This window comes from Lipotes vexillifer, unplaced genomic scaffold (assembly GCF_000442215.2).
Source record: "Lipotes vexillifer unplaced genomic scaffold, Lipotes_vexillifer_v1.1 scaffold829, whole genome shotgun sequence".
NCBI classification, from domain to species: Eukaryota; Metazoa; Chordata; class Mammalia; order Artiodactyla; family Lipotidae; genus Lipotes; species Lipotes vexillifer.
The window spans coordinates 202,256-218,867 of NW_006797023.1; the positions used below are offsets into that span (position 1 = coordinate 202,256).

General features: G+C 35.2%; 1 protein-coding gene across 1 annotated transcript in view; it reads left to right on the plus strand.

Moving 5' to 3' along the window:
* SON (SON DNA and RNA binding protein) overlaps positions 1–16,612 on the plus strand; it is a 30,820-nt gene that overhangs the window by 13,472 nt on the left and 736 nt on the right. The window contains 7 exon segments of the mRNA XM_007469146.1: positions 1,289–1,435; positions 1,616–1,804; positions 8,858–8,968; positions 9,941–10,057; positions 14,193–14,340; positions 16,022–16,093; positions 16,200–16,315. Coding sequence (XP_007469208.1) covers positions 1,289–1,435; positions 1,616–1,804; positions 8,858–8,968; positions 9,941–10,057; positions 14,193–14,340; positions 16,022–16,093; positions 16,200–16,315 — 900 coding nt within the window.

Sequence of the window (16,612 nt, forward strand, 5' to 3'; positions counted from 1 at the left end):
TTTTTTTTGTCTTTTGGCTTTATTTTATTAAAAATTTTTTTTTTGGAGGACGCTGAAATATTGCTGCTAGGATCCAGAAATACCACATTGTTTCAGATATTGAAACTTGTTATTGGCTAGCCTTATGCCAGCCTGCCACTGTCAATATATTCTGTTCCCCTTGGTTACAAGCTTGGTATATTCTGTGTTTTTGGCTAAATGAGCTTTTTATCCTATTAAAATATTTTCAATTGATAAGGGATATGACAGATTCTATTGCTAGTATAGAGACATGTCCACCCAAATTTACTCTGACCTTTTTATAAAGCCAGGTAATGGAGTCGGTTCCTTTGCTTCTCAAGGCAGAATTGACTTTGCTTTATGTGTCAGACCTCATCAATTGCACCCTCCCCATCATGCCTTATATTCCATTCTTGAGTTCTGTTCCTTTAGAGACTCAACCTACAAAACATTTATGGAAAGACATGCTATCATCTAACCCAGTTGCAAGTGTTTGAGATTTTATTTAGCCATACATTTGGGGATCATATAGTTTCTTAATCTGTTTCCTTACTTAGATTTATTACAGTATGAATTACAATTTTTTTTTAAGTTTAAGGACCTAATGAAGGCTTCTGTTGCTTGCTTATCAAATCCAAGCTCCTTATCCAAAACCTTGTGAACACTTAGTGTTTCCCTATATATTTTAGCCTCATCTTCAGCCCTCAGTCCCTTCTAATAAGTTTTTTCTCACCTCTTTACCACTACCTGACTAGGGTGACTTTCTTTTCCTTTCCCTGCTAATCCTTGTTCTTAACTATGAAAATCTGGCTTAGAACTCTGCGAGGAATATTCCTTGATTATCAGATTCTGCCTGATTCTGTTCTCTCTTAAGCTTTTGTTCTTTGAGCACTTATGTACTCAGTTTGTATTATATCAGTTTGCACTTGTTAATTGTGTTGCTCTGTAAAAGCGTTCCTCAATTATCTCACGTGTATGTTTTCCGTCTATTGAACTAGATTGTAAGCTCCTTGAGAGCAGGGACCATGTCTTTATTTTTTTTGTATTCCCTGGACAGTGCCCAGTACAGTGCTCTGCACATAGTAGGTGCTCAATAAATGTTGTTAACTGACTGACCAGCTAGAGTGTGTTTAAATAGTAACCAGTAAGCTAAGTTACGTATCTGTAACCTATCATTAATCTTGATTTACTTTTGAAAATTGATATTATGTGGTTTTCTTTTAAGAAATTACATGTTACTCTGCATAAAGTGTAAGGTTTATTTTTTGTTTGTTTTTACTTTTTTAAGAAATGCAAACAGATTGCACAGAGTAAAGAAGATGATGATGTAATAGTGAATAAACCTCATGTTTCGGATGAAGAGGAAGAAGAACCTCCTTTTTATCATCATCCTTTTAAACTCAGTGAACCCAAACCCATTTTTTTCAATCTGAATGTGAGTATTAGTGTTTCTAGACTAGTGAAACAGCACAACTTGTAGAACTTTTTAAGTAAAATTCAAATGGAATTTAGTTTTTAATTTAGGTTAAATACTGTGTGAAATAATGAACAAAGTCATTTTCAGATTATGTTGAACATAATTTGAGTTTTAATTAAGAAAAACATTATTTTTTAGATTGCTGCAGCAAAGCCAACTCCACCAAAAAGCCAGGTAACATTAACAAAAGAATTCCCTGTGTCATCTGGATCTCAACATCGGAAAAAAGAAGCAGATAGTGTTTATGGAGAATGGGTTCCTGTAGAGAAAAATGGTGAAGAAAACAAAGATGATGATAATGTTTTCAGCAGCAGTTTGCCCTCTGAGGTAAGTAAAAGGAATATTATGTATTTTTTCCTTTTATATACCTGAATCTGCATTTTATTGTTATTTTATATCTGATTTGGATTCTGTTTCACTCTTCTTAGGGCCGGGTTAAACGGCAGGGCCGGGTTAGACGACAGATGAAACAACCCGCAGCTTCTCATTTGACAGTAACTCGATGCAATTCACTTTGTGGAACCAAGCCACAAAGTGAAAAGCATCGAATTGCAGAGAACAGTGTTATCACATCCCTACCCAACATTGGGCCCTCCTTGCACTTGTGGGAAGGTAGCCCAAGGTACAACTATTTAGCTTCCCGTTTTGCTTCAAGGCTCTATAGCTCTAGATTTTGGTGGTAGCAAATTTATTGGGTGGAGGGATTGAGCAGAGAGAGGCAGATCCTCAGGTTCAACACAAGAACTGGATTGGAAAAGGCGTTGTAGGCTGATGTGAGCATCTCGGATACATAGCCCATTGCCCTTAAATAATGGTTTCTATTTCTCTGGGTTGTTTGTCAGATAGCCTTTAATTTTAATTATTTTCCCTTCCCTATGCTACCTTGGCCCTTTGGATTCTTGTGTTTAACCTAATGCTCAGCCTTGGTACTCCATTTCCCTTCTCCTTCCCCTTTTTGCTACTATTAAAAGTTGGAGAAGTGGAATTCACACCTTGAAATTTCCAGGAGGCTATAGTTGTATCTTGTCAGAATGACGCGGTAATAATGCCAAGTGTCAAAATGGCCCCATTAAAATGCCGCCTGATTAAATAATGTGCTGCTAAATATAGTGCACATGAAAACAGCAAGACTGTATATATATGTAAATATATATATATATATCTGTATCTTTGTATGTATCTCTGTATCTGTACCTTTGCTGTATCTTTTAATAAACAGTTTACTTTTATTTAACTTGTTGTGCAAAATCACGCTTGGGGGATCTGGGAGGGTGGAGACTTACTAGGGGGGTGGGAGTTTTAAATGATACCATAGACTAGTCATCACGTCTTGCCCTTCGTTTCCAAAGCCCAGACATTTGTCCAAGGACTGGATTAGATATCTGATGCCCTTACAATGTAGGAATTCTTCCCCAGTTCCTTTCCTTGCAGTTCTGGGATATGTGGGTCAGAGAGACCTGTACTCTTCACATACAGGTTCACTTTATTGGCCATATCTTCGTCGTCCAATAAACACCTCTGATAATACAAATAAATGAATTCTGTTTATAAAGTTAAAAGTGAACAGAACCCAAATCAGAAACTTTGATAGTATTTTTTTCCCCTGGGCTATTCACAGGTGACATTTTCACTGTGGTTTTCTTTTTACCTGTGGCATTTGAAAAGAGAGCAAGTTATATACAATGAAGCTGGACATAACTAGCCAGTGCAACTTACAGTCACTGTTGATCTATATTTACATGGGGGTCAACAATTGAAGCAAGTTATACCATCACCAGTGAGGGAGAGGATAGATAGCTTGTTGGGACAGTTTTTAGTGAAGCCAGTTGAGTAGCTTAGTTGCTAATTCCCAAATCAAGCTACCTGCACATTTCAATAGGGAAAGGTTAACTGACATTTGTAACTGACTTAAATCTTGTAGAGGCTGAATATAAACCATGGTGAGAGGGCTGAACAGACTGACTTAGAAATTCTGATACATACGCTTTTAGTAATTTCTTGAAGATTAAGCAATTAACAGAAAAAAACATAAGGGAATTATTTATGTGAGAAAAATTTTCCAACAGAGTGAAGCCCTATAAATATTGCGAAATTCCAAGGGATTTTCCTGGGAAGATAAGTGACCATAACTATTTTGACTTCAGTTGAACATCGGGAGAGTGCTTAGTGAATCCTGGTGATTATGGTTCTTATTGATTGAGAGTTTATGTGTAAATATATATATTTCAGTATTTAGCTATTTTCAGTTTTAACACTAAAACCGTGGTGCCTTACATTGTCATAAACAGTGGTTGTCAGATTTGAATGAAAAGTTGGGGGGAATTATTCCAAAGAAATCCTACGGGGGAGTAGGTGGGTATTCAGCTTTTATAATAAGTAAAGGAGCCTTTTATTAAAGCAGGAGGGGAAAAAAAGTTTTGTTCATGAAGCAGATTTCTCCTGTGGGGAGGATATATACAGCTATTTGATATCAGAACTCTAAGCTAGTTTCTTAGACGATTAGACTAAAAAAATATATATGTTAACTATAATTTCAAATAAAACAATCCCAAAATTTTAGGAAGGGACAGAATTTTGCTCTTGCTTTCAGGTCTCCGTGCTTTTACCTAGAAGTAATATGAAACACCTAGAGGAAATGTTCATAATATAAAATGTTTAGTTCCATTTATTTAGCTGTATCTTATAAATATATTTGTAAGATTAATATTCTATATTCCAATGTTTGTAGAATACTATTGGTGACATTTTATGGGAGCATTGACTCTTGATTCCCTGTCGGGTTGAAATAAAGAATTTATAGAGAAAAGGAAAGTTGTTCTAAATGGTCAACATTTTAACTGAATAGTACTTTTAATTTTTTTACCTGTTAGACTTTTCCATTTTAATAAATGTAAACGGAATTTGCGGTTCTTTAGTTTTGAGCATGAAACATTTAGGCAAAGATCACAGCTTTGATCTCAGCTTTGCTATGATCCTTAATCCCCCCAATTGTTTTGCACATGAGTGCTCTTTGACATAAGTATGAGTGGATAGACGTGGATGGATCAACATAAATCCATATCTTACGGAATATCAACTCATCAGACTGTGTGCCCTACTGCCATAGCGTCGTCTTCCTACCCAGAAGCCAACCAGCATCATCCTCAGTAAGGAGTGGCTGCAGAACCTTGATCATATTTGTGTCAATTTGATTTATAAATGAAATCAAAAGTGTTGGAAAACATTTTAAAAATTGTCCTCGGGGGTGTTAATTCTTGGTAATAAAGTTAGCAAAGACTTACTGGGTAGAAGATATAAAATGTAGTCTCTGACATAAAATTTCCTTGGGTTAACTATCATAAATGTCCAGAGGTAGCTTGCCATTAAGTCTAGTGATTGTTTACATGTTAGGACAGTTTTTGTCTCTGGCAACTGTGCTTGATGTGTTACTGTTGAAGAATATTTCCCTGTCCAGTGGAGCTAAAATTGCCTTATATTTAGAAGCTCTAAATTTTTGAAGTTTAGGAAAGCTGAGGTCTTGTGGTAAGATGAAAATTTTAATTGAAAATAAAACAACTAGGTCCTGGCAGTGCTAGCATGTGTTAAGTACAGCTTTGTTGTTCATTCTTCTCTCCTTAGATTCTCCTAGGTGATTAACATGGAATTTCTTTACCATTTAATGACTTATCTGTTTCTTATTATGATTCATTTGGATTAAATGTACAAGTTAAGTAAGAGTTGCACTAAGGAATTTTATGTGAAATAATGAAAAGGTTCATAAATCAGTTTTTAAAACCAAGCCACGTAACAGCTGAGGCAGTGTGTATTTAGTGTGGCTTTTGTTTCTGTAGTTTTCATTTTCTACATGAACCTCTTTGTATTTTATTAATTTTAGCTAAATATTTTAAAATCATGTTTTGTATGCAGGTTAGGTGCCTTTTCTTTAATTCTATTTCCTTATAATTAAAAATTTTCTTTTTTACCATCTTTTAATTTGAGATACCTGCAGTTACCTCTGTAGAAAATAATTTGCCTATTACAGGGATTATTTTTTCCTTAACTGACTGACCATCTTCTAATAATTCTCTTTAGTTCTTTTATATATTTTCATTGACTTTATAGGAAATACTTAAGATAAATGTTCTATTTATATAAACAGTTGGGTTAACAAAGGGGGAGGTAAATTGACTTAGAAGGGTTGTTTAAATGAGGAAGATATAGAAGGTACACAGTTACAACTTAGGCCATGAAATGCATGTTACATGGTGTCAATTATATGTGTTTCATTAGTCCTGACAACTTTTTAGGTTATAGAAGCAGTAATCTGCTGTGTTACTGATGTAGAGGGCTGAAATAACTTGGACAGGTTTTTATTAATGTGAGAAGTGGTATTATAATTCAGGATACTCTTTTTATGTGGATTTCACCTTTTAGAACAAGTCCTAGGGAGAAGGATATTAAACATTTCCCCCCATTATAATACCTAGAGTATTACTACACATTACATAGAAAGTCTGTCGTGTATTAGTGGAAATAAATAAGGCTTGATGATAGTTTGATAACTGTTCTGTACAGATTAAGATAATTGTTCCCCCAGTTTTTAGCATTCTAAAACTTTTAGCATCATTTTGGTACCTTTTACACATTACTGTTTTTGAGCAACATTAAAAGATGATTAAGACTCTAAAGCCCGGCTACACTGTAGAGTTTACTATATACTATATATACACAAATGCTGTACAGTCCAATACAGTAGTCATTAAGTGAACCACTGAAAAATCAGTTCTTTAATTGCACTAGACACATTTCAAGTGCTCATCAGCTTTCACTGTAGAAAATTCTGTTGGACAGTGCTGTTCTAAAGGGTAGCTGTGATATTTTATGAGTGTTTTAATACTGATGCATAACATTTGGTGTAGTCTTTGAATATTACTGCTTTGGGGCTTTTTATTGCATATCCTGAGTTACCTTGAAAACCTGGAAATATGCTTTTTGATACAAACTCTTGAGAATCCTTAAGAGATTAAGATAATCCTGATTGATTATACTTTGAGTATATTTTTCCACATTAAAAAGTATGAATATGAAATTAATAGTCAAATTACTATTTGGTAATAAAGTTTTGACATGAACTTAAGCTCACTTGGTAAACCTGTTGAAGAATAAATGAAGTTGTATTAGGAAAAAACTAGTTGTAATTTTATCTAAAGTAAATTTACATTAAATCCCAATGTTGATATATTAAATAAATACTATTTAAATAAATAAATAAAAATTCCTTTCAGAGTGAGATGTGAATTTAACGTATAATATTACTGAGAGTTGAATGAAGTTTCATCCTGAGGATGATGATGGGGTATTTAGGTTACCTACTTACTTAATAAAGGTTAAAAGAGAAAAAAGTATGAAGATATAAAAATGTCTTCAGAAGGAAGAATTCACAGATAGGTATGTTAATTTGCTTTCCAGTTGGGAAGAAGTAATTTTATTCTAGAAAAGTTGGGAGTTTTCGGAGCCATCTTAACTACATTTTTATGGCTAATTTACAGTTGGAAATTGGGGGATCAGAGCTTGGGGTGGTAATGGGTAGGTGCATTTTCCTCAGTATCTCCTCTGAGTTTCGACTTTTTAGAATAAAAACCTATTATTTTATACCTAAATACCCTAACACTTAGATTTGTAGATGGGTATGAAACCCAAAGTAATTCTGGCAAGGTTAAAGAACAGGACTTGATATATATTTAGAGGGCTTTCAAAAATTACTTCAGTGATCTTAACATCTAAGGCCAAAGGAATGTAATTATTGACCTAAGATATCTGGGTTCCCACTTAAAAGTCCCAGCCAGGTGATCACAATTGTAATAGAAGTGAAAAGTGAACCTACTAAGTTTTCTAGTGTTTCAATCTGGCTTTGCTTATATAGCCCCAGAAATATTCTAATTACTGTGGATAATTTACTAAGTTGACTAAGAAATTAGGACCTTTCATAAATGAGATGTGAAAGCAGTCTAATAAACAGTTACAGAATGAATTAAGTTTAATTCTGCTTTCATTTTAAGAAGGCAAATATATAGAAATCTGTACTTTCTGGTACCTTGTGGAAGAAAAATTGAGTTTTGCTAAAGGAATCTTACTAGGTGATTCAGCAAGATAACTAAGAATGATGGAGTGATTAAGGGGTTCTGAAGATAGGAAAAAGGAAAATTAGTAATCTTTATGCATGAGGTATAATTATTCTCTCAAAGTCATACCGTTCTCAACTATATAGATCTTATTTTTAAAAGAAGTATTTCATACTCAACTACACAAATTACAGGTAACCTTAGTTTAGCCTTTTTAAAAAACCTTTGTTATTTTTACTGACTTCCTTGTATTTATCACATCCATGCAGTACTTACTAGTCATTCTTTGTAAATGAATTTAGGAATACTTCATGTCAGATAAGTGTTTTCCAAAAATGAATTTTCTTGGGTGAAATACTAGAAAATATTAATGAGTTAAGTAGTGTTAGAAGAAAAACAAGTATTAAGAATTGGTGAGTTGACACACATCAACCTAACCTCTTAATGTTAGAACAAAAAACATCAAATTTTTCTTTGGTTGAGCCCTCCACAAATTTGGCAAATATGGTATTTGCTCTAAAGATTATCCTTAAAAATGTCTTGGACGTTATGATACTTCTTAAAAAGTTAAGTCCCATCTGCTTAGCTTAAGCTTTTTACAAGTAGAATATGAGCTTTGAAAAGGAGGACCTAAGACATTTCAAACATATTTTAAGTGTTTCAGTTAATTATGTACCCCACAGAAATATTTTAACTTCCATCATAAATGTACATAAACTGAAAACAAAAGATCCATTTACTTATATAGTAAATATATTCTTTGAAGAAACCGAGTTCCTAAGACCAAACTATATGAACAACTGCAAGTAGGTGAAAACATGTGCTGACAGACGAATGAAGGAACGATCACTGACGTGATAGTGGTTTTCTGCTTATTTAAGAACCTTGCTTATTGCTTTTGAGGGTTATGCTGAGAAGTAGGGGAAAATGGAAAATGCTAATGAGTTACAAAATTAATTGTTCAAAAAATTCGCATTTATTATAAATGACTTTTGTTAGTGAAGGCCAGAGATTAAGTTCTTCATGGAACTTTCTATGACTGATGTAGTAGAAAGAAGTCGGATTTTAGGTTGAGTTCAACTGCTGCCTGATACTTTGTAACTTACCTTAAACAATCCTTGTCTGTTTTTTAAGGTTAGTTTCTTCTCCCTACTTTACAAAATTTTAATCTATAAAACTTATTTTGTTTTTGACATGAAGCAACTAAAGATATGAGCATTTTTCAGAATTTAGGGGATCTGTTGTTATTTGAGATAATTATCTGTATTTTCTTTCTTAGCCTGTGGACATCTCTACAGCAATGAGTGAGCGGGCACTTGCTCAGAAAAGACTCAGCGAGAATGCATTTGACCTTGAAGCTATGAGCATGTTAAATCGTGCTCAGGAACGGGTATGTAGCAGTTGTAATATCTACATGATCATTTATCTAGCAAGCTCACTTAAAGTGATTTGGGGCTTGATCATTCAGTATATGTTGTGTACTGTGGGGCAGGAGCTGTTTCTTGAGAGAATAAAAATAGAAAAAATTGTCTGCCCTCATAGAATTTATAATCAGTCTAATGCATAAAAATAGCTAAGTGCCCATAATAGCTCTGTGAGGTGTATTGAGTTTCCACTTTCCATCTGAGAAGACAGGTAAAGAGTGGCTAAATGAGGCCCAAGGTCACAAAACTAGTTAAGTAGGGAACTGGGATCCAAACCCAGACAGTCTGGATCCAGAGTCTGTGATTTTTAAACAGTGGACAGCGGCTCCATAGGCTGCTTTTCTATGGTAAATATATGGAAGCAGTAAGTACATGTTCAGAGAGAAAATACATTGCCTGACAATACTGGGTGTTCAGTAAATATACTTTGAATGAATGACAGCTAATTCTTTAGTTATCACAGTATTTGAACCATTTCCTGTGTTTATTATTCTTTAACTGTGTATCTTGAATTTATTCTCGATTTGTAACACTTAAAAGAAAGTAACTAAAAATTGAGGTTGTCAAATTAGCATGCGTTTATGAGATATGTAAGCAGGAGGGCAAGGATCCTTTGCCATATGAGTGATTTTCTATATTTTTCATGTATCCGTGTGATACTTTGAAGAATGAGTGTCAGCTATGCTTTTTAGTTGTTAGAGAGATATCTCAAATTTTATCAGTGGGATCCACTGAGCAGTTACTGAATTGCTGCTTTGGAATGTTTAGGAAAACAATTTTAAAGATGTACAAATTCAGTATATTGTTTTTGAAAAGTTGAATATTTAAGCCTTTTCTGGAACTAAGTAAACCATTTCATTTAGGGAATTAAATTCATACCAGTAGCACTTTAACTAGAGAAGTAATTTTACTTAATTGACGCCTCTTCTTTTCTTCAGATTGATGCCTGGGCTCAGCTGAACTCTATTCCTGGCCAGTTCACAGGAAGTACAGGAGTACAGGTTCTGACACAAGAACAGTTGGCCAATACTGGTGCCCAGGCCTGGATTAAAAAGGTACACAACATATGCACATACAAAAGTGTCCACGTACGAAGTTAAAATTTTTAAGAAAATGTTTTATTAAAAGTGCAGAAAGAGGCCAGTGAATCTAACCAATTTCATGGTAAATTTGCTATGTGTATATATATTCTCCAGGATGGACACTGACGATGGATCGATTGATGAGACAATGGCTAATGGATAAATATGGCTCAAGAGCCACTTAATTTATATCCTGCTGCTCCTGGGTTTTGTGGGGGTGGTTTTTTAAACTGTGTTTTGAATGCTAACAGTGTATCTCAGGTGCTGTTCAGAATATTCCACAGTTCCTGTTGGACAACCAATCTAATGATTTCAAAGCAGTGGTTCTCAGATTTTTTCTCATCATGGGATACTTTATTACAGGTTTATTTTTGGTGCACTGCCCCCAAGAGCCTTCTGCCACCTGATTTTCCGTTCCTCTATTCCTGTGCCCTTCTTCCCCTCTTCCTTAGTGCCTGCGCCTTCCTGTAAGCTCCCTTGGCCCCTAGTCCTCATTCCTGTTGTGATCTCCAGCCCCAGGTCCCCATGGTTGTCAGCTGTTGGTTACAGCACGTGGTTGGGAGGCCCCAGTGTTAGTGCTGCATGTGGTGATCTTGCCAGGGGTCTGGAAAGCTGGGGGAGGATGGCTGAAGTGTTGGGTGGGCAGTGCTGAAGGGTGGGGAATAGGGTGGGACGGGGATGGCGAATACTATCTGTGGACCACCATTTAGGCCCTGGTGGCCTCTGGTGATCCACAGGTTCAATTTGAGAACCGCTGATCTCGTGAAAAAACAGGATATGTAAGACCTAAATTCAAGGGAGAGGACGGACGCCTCGTGCTGTGAAGATGTAGGTGCTCCTGGTTTCAGATTCCTCCTGCAGTGAGACGTGTGAACTCCACCTACGGCTGCCTCATTGTTGGGGGAGTCTTAGGTGGTTACAGAGGGCTTTCTGAAGAAAATGTATTCTGGTGAAGGGAGTGGCTTGGTTGGATGGGTGATGGGGAAATTTGTTTCAGGAGTACTGGCAGCATAGCAGTGCTGAAACTGGGAGGCTGTGTGGTCTAATGGATTGGGAAGGTTTCTTTATCCTGCTGTACTCCTGACTCCTTTTGTGATTGTGGCAAGTAATTACTTGGAATTTCAGTCTGCAAGTGCCTTCTTCCTGCCTCGCAGGGTGGTGATCAGTAATGGGATGGGTACCTATAGAAAACTGCTGAGAGTGCCAGTGAGTGAGCTGAATTTCTGAAAAGTCATATTTTTTGTTGCTTTGGACCTTTTAATCTCATAACTTTTTTTTCAATTTTGATAGCATTATCTCTGGTGATCTTATTAACAAATTAATGTAAAGCATATCCTTACTTTGCCTGCCCCCCTTTTTGGGGGAGGGGGGAATAGTTGCACCAATATGTATATAGTGAGTACACAATCAAGTTGGTTAAAAAAATTACAGCTTACGTAGTTTACTAGGGGTTGATGTTGGAAAAAAGATGAAAATCTAGCAAAATATTTTTAAGCTTGAATTAGTTTTGGACTAATTATATTACAGTATTTAAGATACCAAAGTGATTCATGTAGTGCTTGAAAAATGGCTTTCATTTCATTGGGAATAATTATAAATGTACATCTATTTCTTTAACACTTTTAGTTCTTTAATACTATTTAATGTTGAAGTTGAGTACTCCATATTTCAGGAAGTTAGACTTGAAGTTTATGTGGGTGTTTAGCACATAATAATTAAATAGTCATGTACATTACTAGGTAGAAACTTCAGAATGTGATTCCATTGCAAAGTTGGTCTTCATTTGTACAGTGAAGTTCTGATCCATACATAATGCTACAGACTTCTAAACATCATCACTTTAACATAACTCTTACAAAATGATTAAATTGGTTCCCTGTGAACTTTCCCTTAATTTTTTTTGATTTCCAGTCTTGTAGACAGTTGGCAGATTTTAAATAATTTATATCATTTAAAATGTAGACATAAATCATTTTTGATAAGTTATCACAAGAGAAAGATGTGTTCATTCATCAGACCAAATTTTTAAATAATTATAGAAGAAAGCAGTGCTTTCAGGAAAACTTCCATTTGTATGTTACTGAACAATATATGCTGCTAATATCACTTAAGGCCAGGAACATTTTATTTATAAAAATGAGCAAAAACATGGAAAAAGTCATTAGGCAGCTAGAAATTTAACATTCATCTTCACTGTCATATATCACAAACTGTCTACTTGTTTCATTTAGAAAACTTTTCAAAATGTTCATTTGGTGTTTTCTTGCCTTGCTGTAGGCCAGCCCCCTCTTTTAATGTTAAAGAGTACATGGAATGCCAACATTCTCCATATTCTTTTTTACTTTGCTGCAGTGTATTCTTAGATGAAAAAGTATGAGACTTTATTATTAGTAAAAAAAAATTTAAATGGTTGTTGATTTGAAAGAAGCTTTATTTTCTGGAGTGAAATGACTTGGACATGACCTGATGAATATTGTTTACTTTTGTAGTCTCATTAATTAGCTTTTTGTTGAACTGTATACACACTGGTGTAAAGATTTGAAGATATTAGAGAATGGAAACAAAATCGGAAACCTGCGTTATTGGGGATTTGTATTATACTCTGCACAGTTGCCCTTTTTTTTAGGAGTGTTTCCTGGAAAAGAGGGGCGGATGAACCTGGAAGTAAGTAAAAGTAATTTTAGGTGTGTAGCAACAAGGCAGTTGGTATCCAAGCATCAGCTAACTTTTCTCTGTCCACCAACACTGCATGGCCTGCACCAAGTAAGGAACTGAACCAGGGGTATGTTTTTACCTCCACAGCTGCCTCCTTCCATCAGAGTACCATGTTGAACTTAATGTCTAGTCACACTTCATTGGCATGTTTTCTCCCCAGCAGATAATTAAAAAGCTGGGAAAAAATAACAGTACACAGTTTTACTATGGTGTAAAACCAAGATTTAAAAATTCACTATTAACTTATCAGTAGAGGAGGTGATTAATGTATACTATTTCTCGAGCTACCAAAATTTTTGACTGCCTCTGTTGATAAGTTAATGACTTTTGCTTACATTTGCTAGAGAATGTAAATCTAGAATGTTTAATAACAAGGGGAAATAAAACATGATTTGGAGATGTATGTTATAAATTTTAAAGAAATGGACATAAAGATCAACAGTAGAATTCAGTGGTTTGTTACATATACATGGATGCCCTTTAAAAAGAGGCATCACATAGTTCTTAACGTGTGAAAATAACTGTTGACCATGCTAATGTATATAGTTGTGCATCTTACGACATTAAGTGGTTTGCTGCTTTGATGGAAATTATGGTTCAGTGGGTTGGATACAAGAGAGATGACTGTTCACAGAATAACCTGTGAACTTTCACCCCTCTGTATGGAAACTTGTTTCAGGGCCAAATCCTTGTAGCTGTCTTCTTGCCCCGGTCAGTGCCAGCCCTACTATTCACAACACTGCTGCTACCGAGGCCTAGGTATGTAAACGTTTAAGGAGTTTTTTAAAAGTCTTTTTAACATCAAGTTAGGTTTTAAAAGAATTCAAAATTCAGTTTGGTATAATTACAGGGTATTTTATGTGTTATCTTTTTGCTTCATAGGGATTTTCTAAGTAAAAAATTTATACTTGATTTATGGTAGAATGGGGGGGAAAAACTTTGGATGACAACAGTATGCTTCTTCAGTGTCCAGACTACTTCTAAATGATTTCTAGGCTTTATTCATTAACTAGGTACACCTGGGACAATTAATATTATTGACTGTTTTAACATTGCCTTCTTTTTATTTTGCAAGCTCAGAAGAGATACCAGTGAACCTAAATAGTGGACGAAAACAGGAGTGTTCTAATTTTTTTTTTGGAGGGGGGCACAAGGGCCACTGTTTTAAAACTGCCATTTGACTTACTTGACTTTCAAAATACTGTTATGTTTATGTGAAAATAATTAGAACATACACACTACAGTATGTATATAAGTATAGAAGCATTTAATTGCTGTAACTGTAACAGATCTAGAAGTAAAATAAGATTTCTTTCTTTAAAAAGTTACACTGAGTTTGTAGTCAAATTCTAACTATAAAATGGGGATATTTTACCTTTCTTTCTTTGGATAGGATCAGTTCTTAAGAGCAGCCCCAGTAACTGGAGGAATGGGAGCCGTTTTGATGAGAAAAATGGGCTGGAAAGAAGGAGAAGGATTAGGAAAAAACAAAGAAGGAAATAAGGAACCTATCCTAGTTGATTTTAAGACAGATCGAAAAGGTAAGTTTTTTTAGAATGTTTATTATACCTCCTCTAACATTTAGGATTTCATTACTATCATAAATTCTTCTGATGTCAGTGATCTTGAACCGGAGGCACTTCTTACAGTATATATAGCTTTTTGTTAGGAAAAAAATGTTTAACCCATTTTCAGAAGCTTTATATATAGATGGAGACACTAATTTGAGCGTAAAAGGCAACAACCTTTGTTATGTGCAATATATGATTAAGTTTTTAATTAGATTTTATATTTAGACAGAATTTGCATTTTGTTTTCTCTTGACAGGGAACACGTGCTTGTTTTTGTTTCCAGGATTTATTTCTTCTTTCAAAGATGTTTATCCCACATATTCTCATTTCCTATTAGAGAGTTCTGTTTAGTCTTCACTTTCTAAACCCCTTTTGCACATCCCTTTTTTCAAGCTCAGTAATTGAGTTCTGTTGGGCTGGGACTGGAGAGTAGACCCACTGCTGACAGCAGTGTTACCTCTTCACATTGCATTTCTTCCCTTGGAATAATGTCTGTTGTAGAATCACATGGGGCTGCCAGCTAAATGTGATTTCAATAGCTTGTTTAAACCTGATTTTTAAAAACTGGAAAATTTAAAACTAATTTATTTTCCTTATCTTTGTAATCAGAAAGTTAAGTTGAAGTTAATACAGTTAAATTATTGTCCTAATGAATTTGGAAACCAACTAGCTCTGACCAAATTATGTATTTTAAAAAATGTTTTGCATCAGAATTTCTACATTGTCATCTACCAAGACTAATATGTTGCCATTTTATTCCAAATTGGAGAGAATTTATTGTAATAGTGATACTCGGAAATAGGCTGGAAATAACACAATCATCCAATAATGCAGCATTAATGCAAACTTTAAATTAGAAAATGACATTGTACTTATTGTCACATTGACATTATACTGCTTATACAAGTTGCATAGATTCTGTGTGTCATAAAAGGTGGTTTATGAGAAGACAACATCTGTGGGTGCATTGCATAATTCCAGGGAATAGTCCCTTTGGAATTGTGCAGTGTGGCCTGGGTTTGGGAACGCATAGTGGCAGAATTGGCAAAGAACTGGTTGAAAAATTCCCCCTAGGATAAATGGAAAGCATCGATTTTAGTTAGGAATGTGGCTAAACCCCTTTTGGAAAGTGAGGCCGAGGCTGTTGGTCTTTTGAGTACATCTCACGTTTGAAGTCAGAAAGGGCTTGTTGGCTGGAAAAAGAAATGGACCCATTTATCCACGAGAGCCTTTCTCACTTTTGTTTGGCGTAAGATCCTCGACTTCTGGGGAACATACTTAAACTGAGCATCATTTTTCAAGAGATGAGAAACCTTTAGAAATCATTTGCAAAGAGCCACTACTTTTTAAACTTAGGAAGAAACATCTGGAGTTGATAATTATAGCAATTTATATATGTATTCACATATTAACTTTTCTGAAAATTTTGATTTTGTACAGTTTCCAATACTAAGATAAATGAAGACAATGTATAGATTTACGTATTGAAACAACAAAACAGAAGTCAAGATCAAGGGTAGTGGGTGGGTGTTGACTTCTATTTGAGGGCCTGGATTGAGGTTCAGTTTCCTATAGAGGGAGTAGTTGTTTCGCCATATTGTAATTCTAAATGCTTTGAAATTTATTCAGTGATCAATTGTTTTTTTTTAAGGTCTTGTTGCAGTAGGAGAAAGAGCACAAAAGAGGTCTGGAAACTTCTCTGCTGCAATGAAAGATCTGTCAGGTGAGAGTACAGTTTTGAATTTCTTCTTGTTCCACCTTCCCCTTGAATTCAAATTTGTTGCCTCAGATGTGGAGATAATTATAACTGGTTATTTTTTTCTCTGCAGGCAAACATCCTGTGTCTGCCTTGATGGAAATCTGTAATAAGAGAAGGTGGCAACCACCTGAATTTCTCTTGGTCCATGATAGTGGCCCTGATCATCGCAAACATTTTCTCTTTAGGGTAAATATGAATTTCTGCATTAATTGTATACATTTGTTAATTTGGTGACTTGATGTTAGAGGGTGAGGGATAAGCGTTATATGATCACAGGATTAATGTATTGTTTATGGGTTGGGAGTGTGTATGTGTGTATGTGCTTTAATATGACCTGTTAATATCCTATTATTTTTTTAAATGTTGGCGGGAAAGATGTGGGCAAAATCTGGTGAACAGTTTGTTGACCTTTTCTAGTGGAATGTGGGGAACTAATTGTTTTTATCAGGCTTCCCTCCTGCCGTGCCCCCCCCCCCCCCGCCC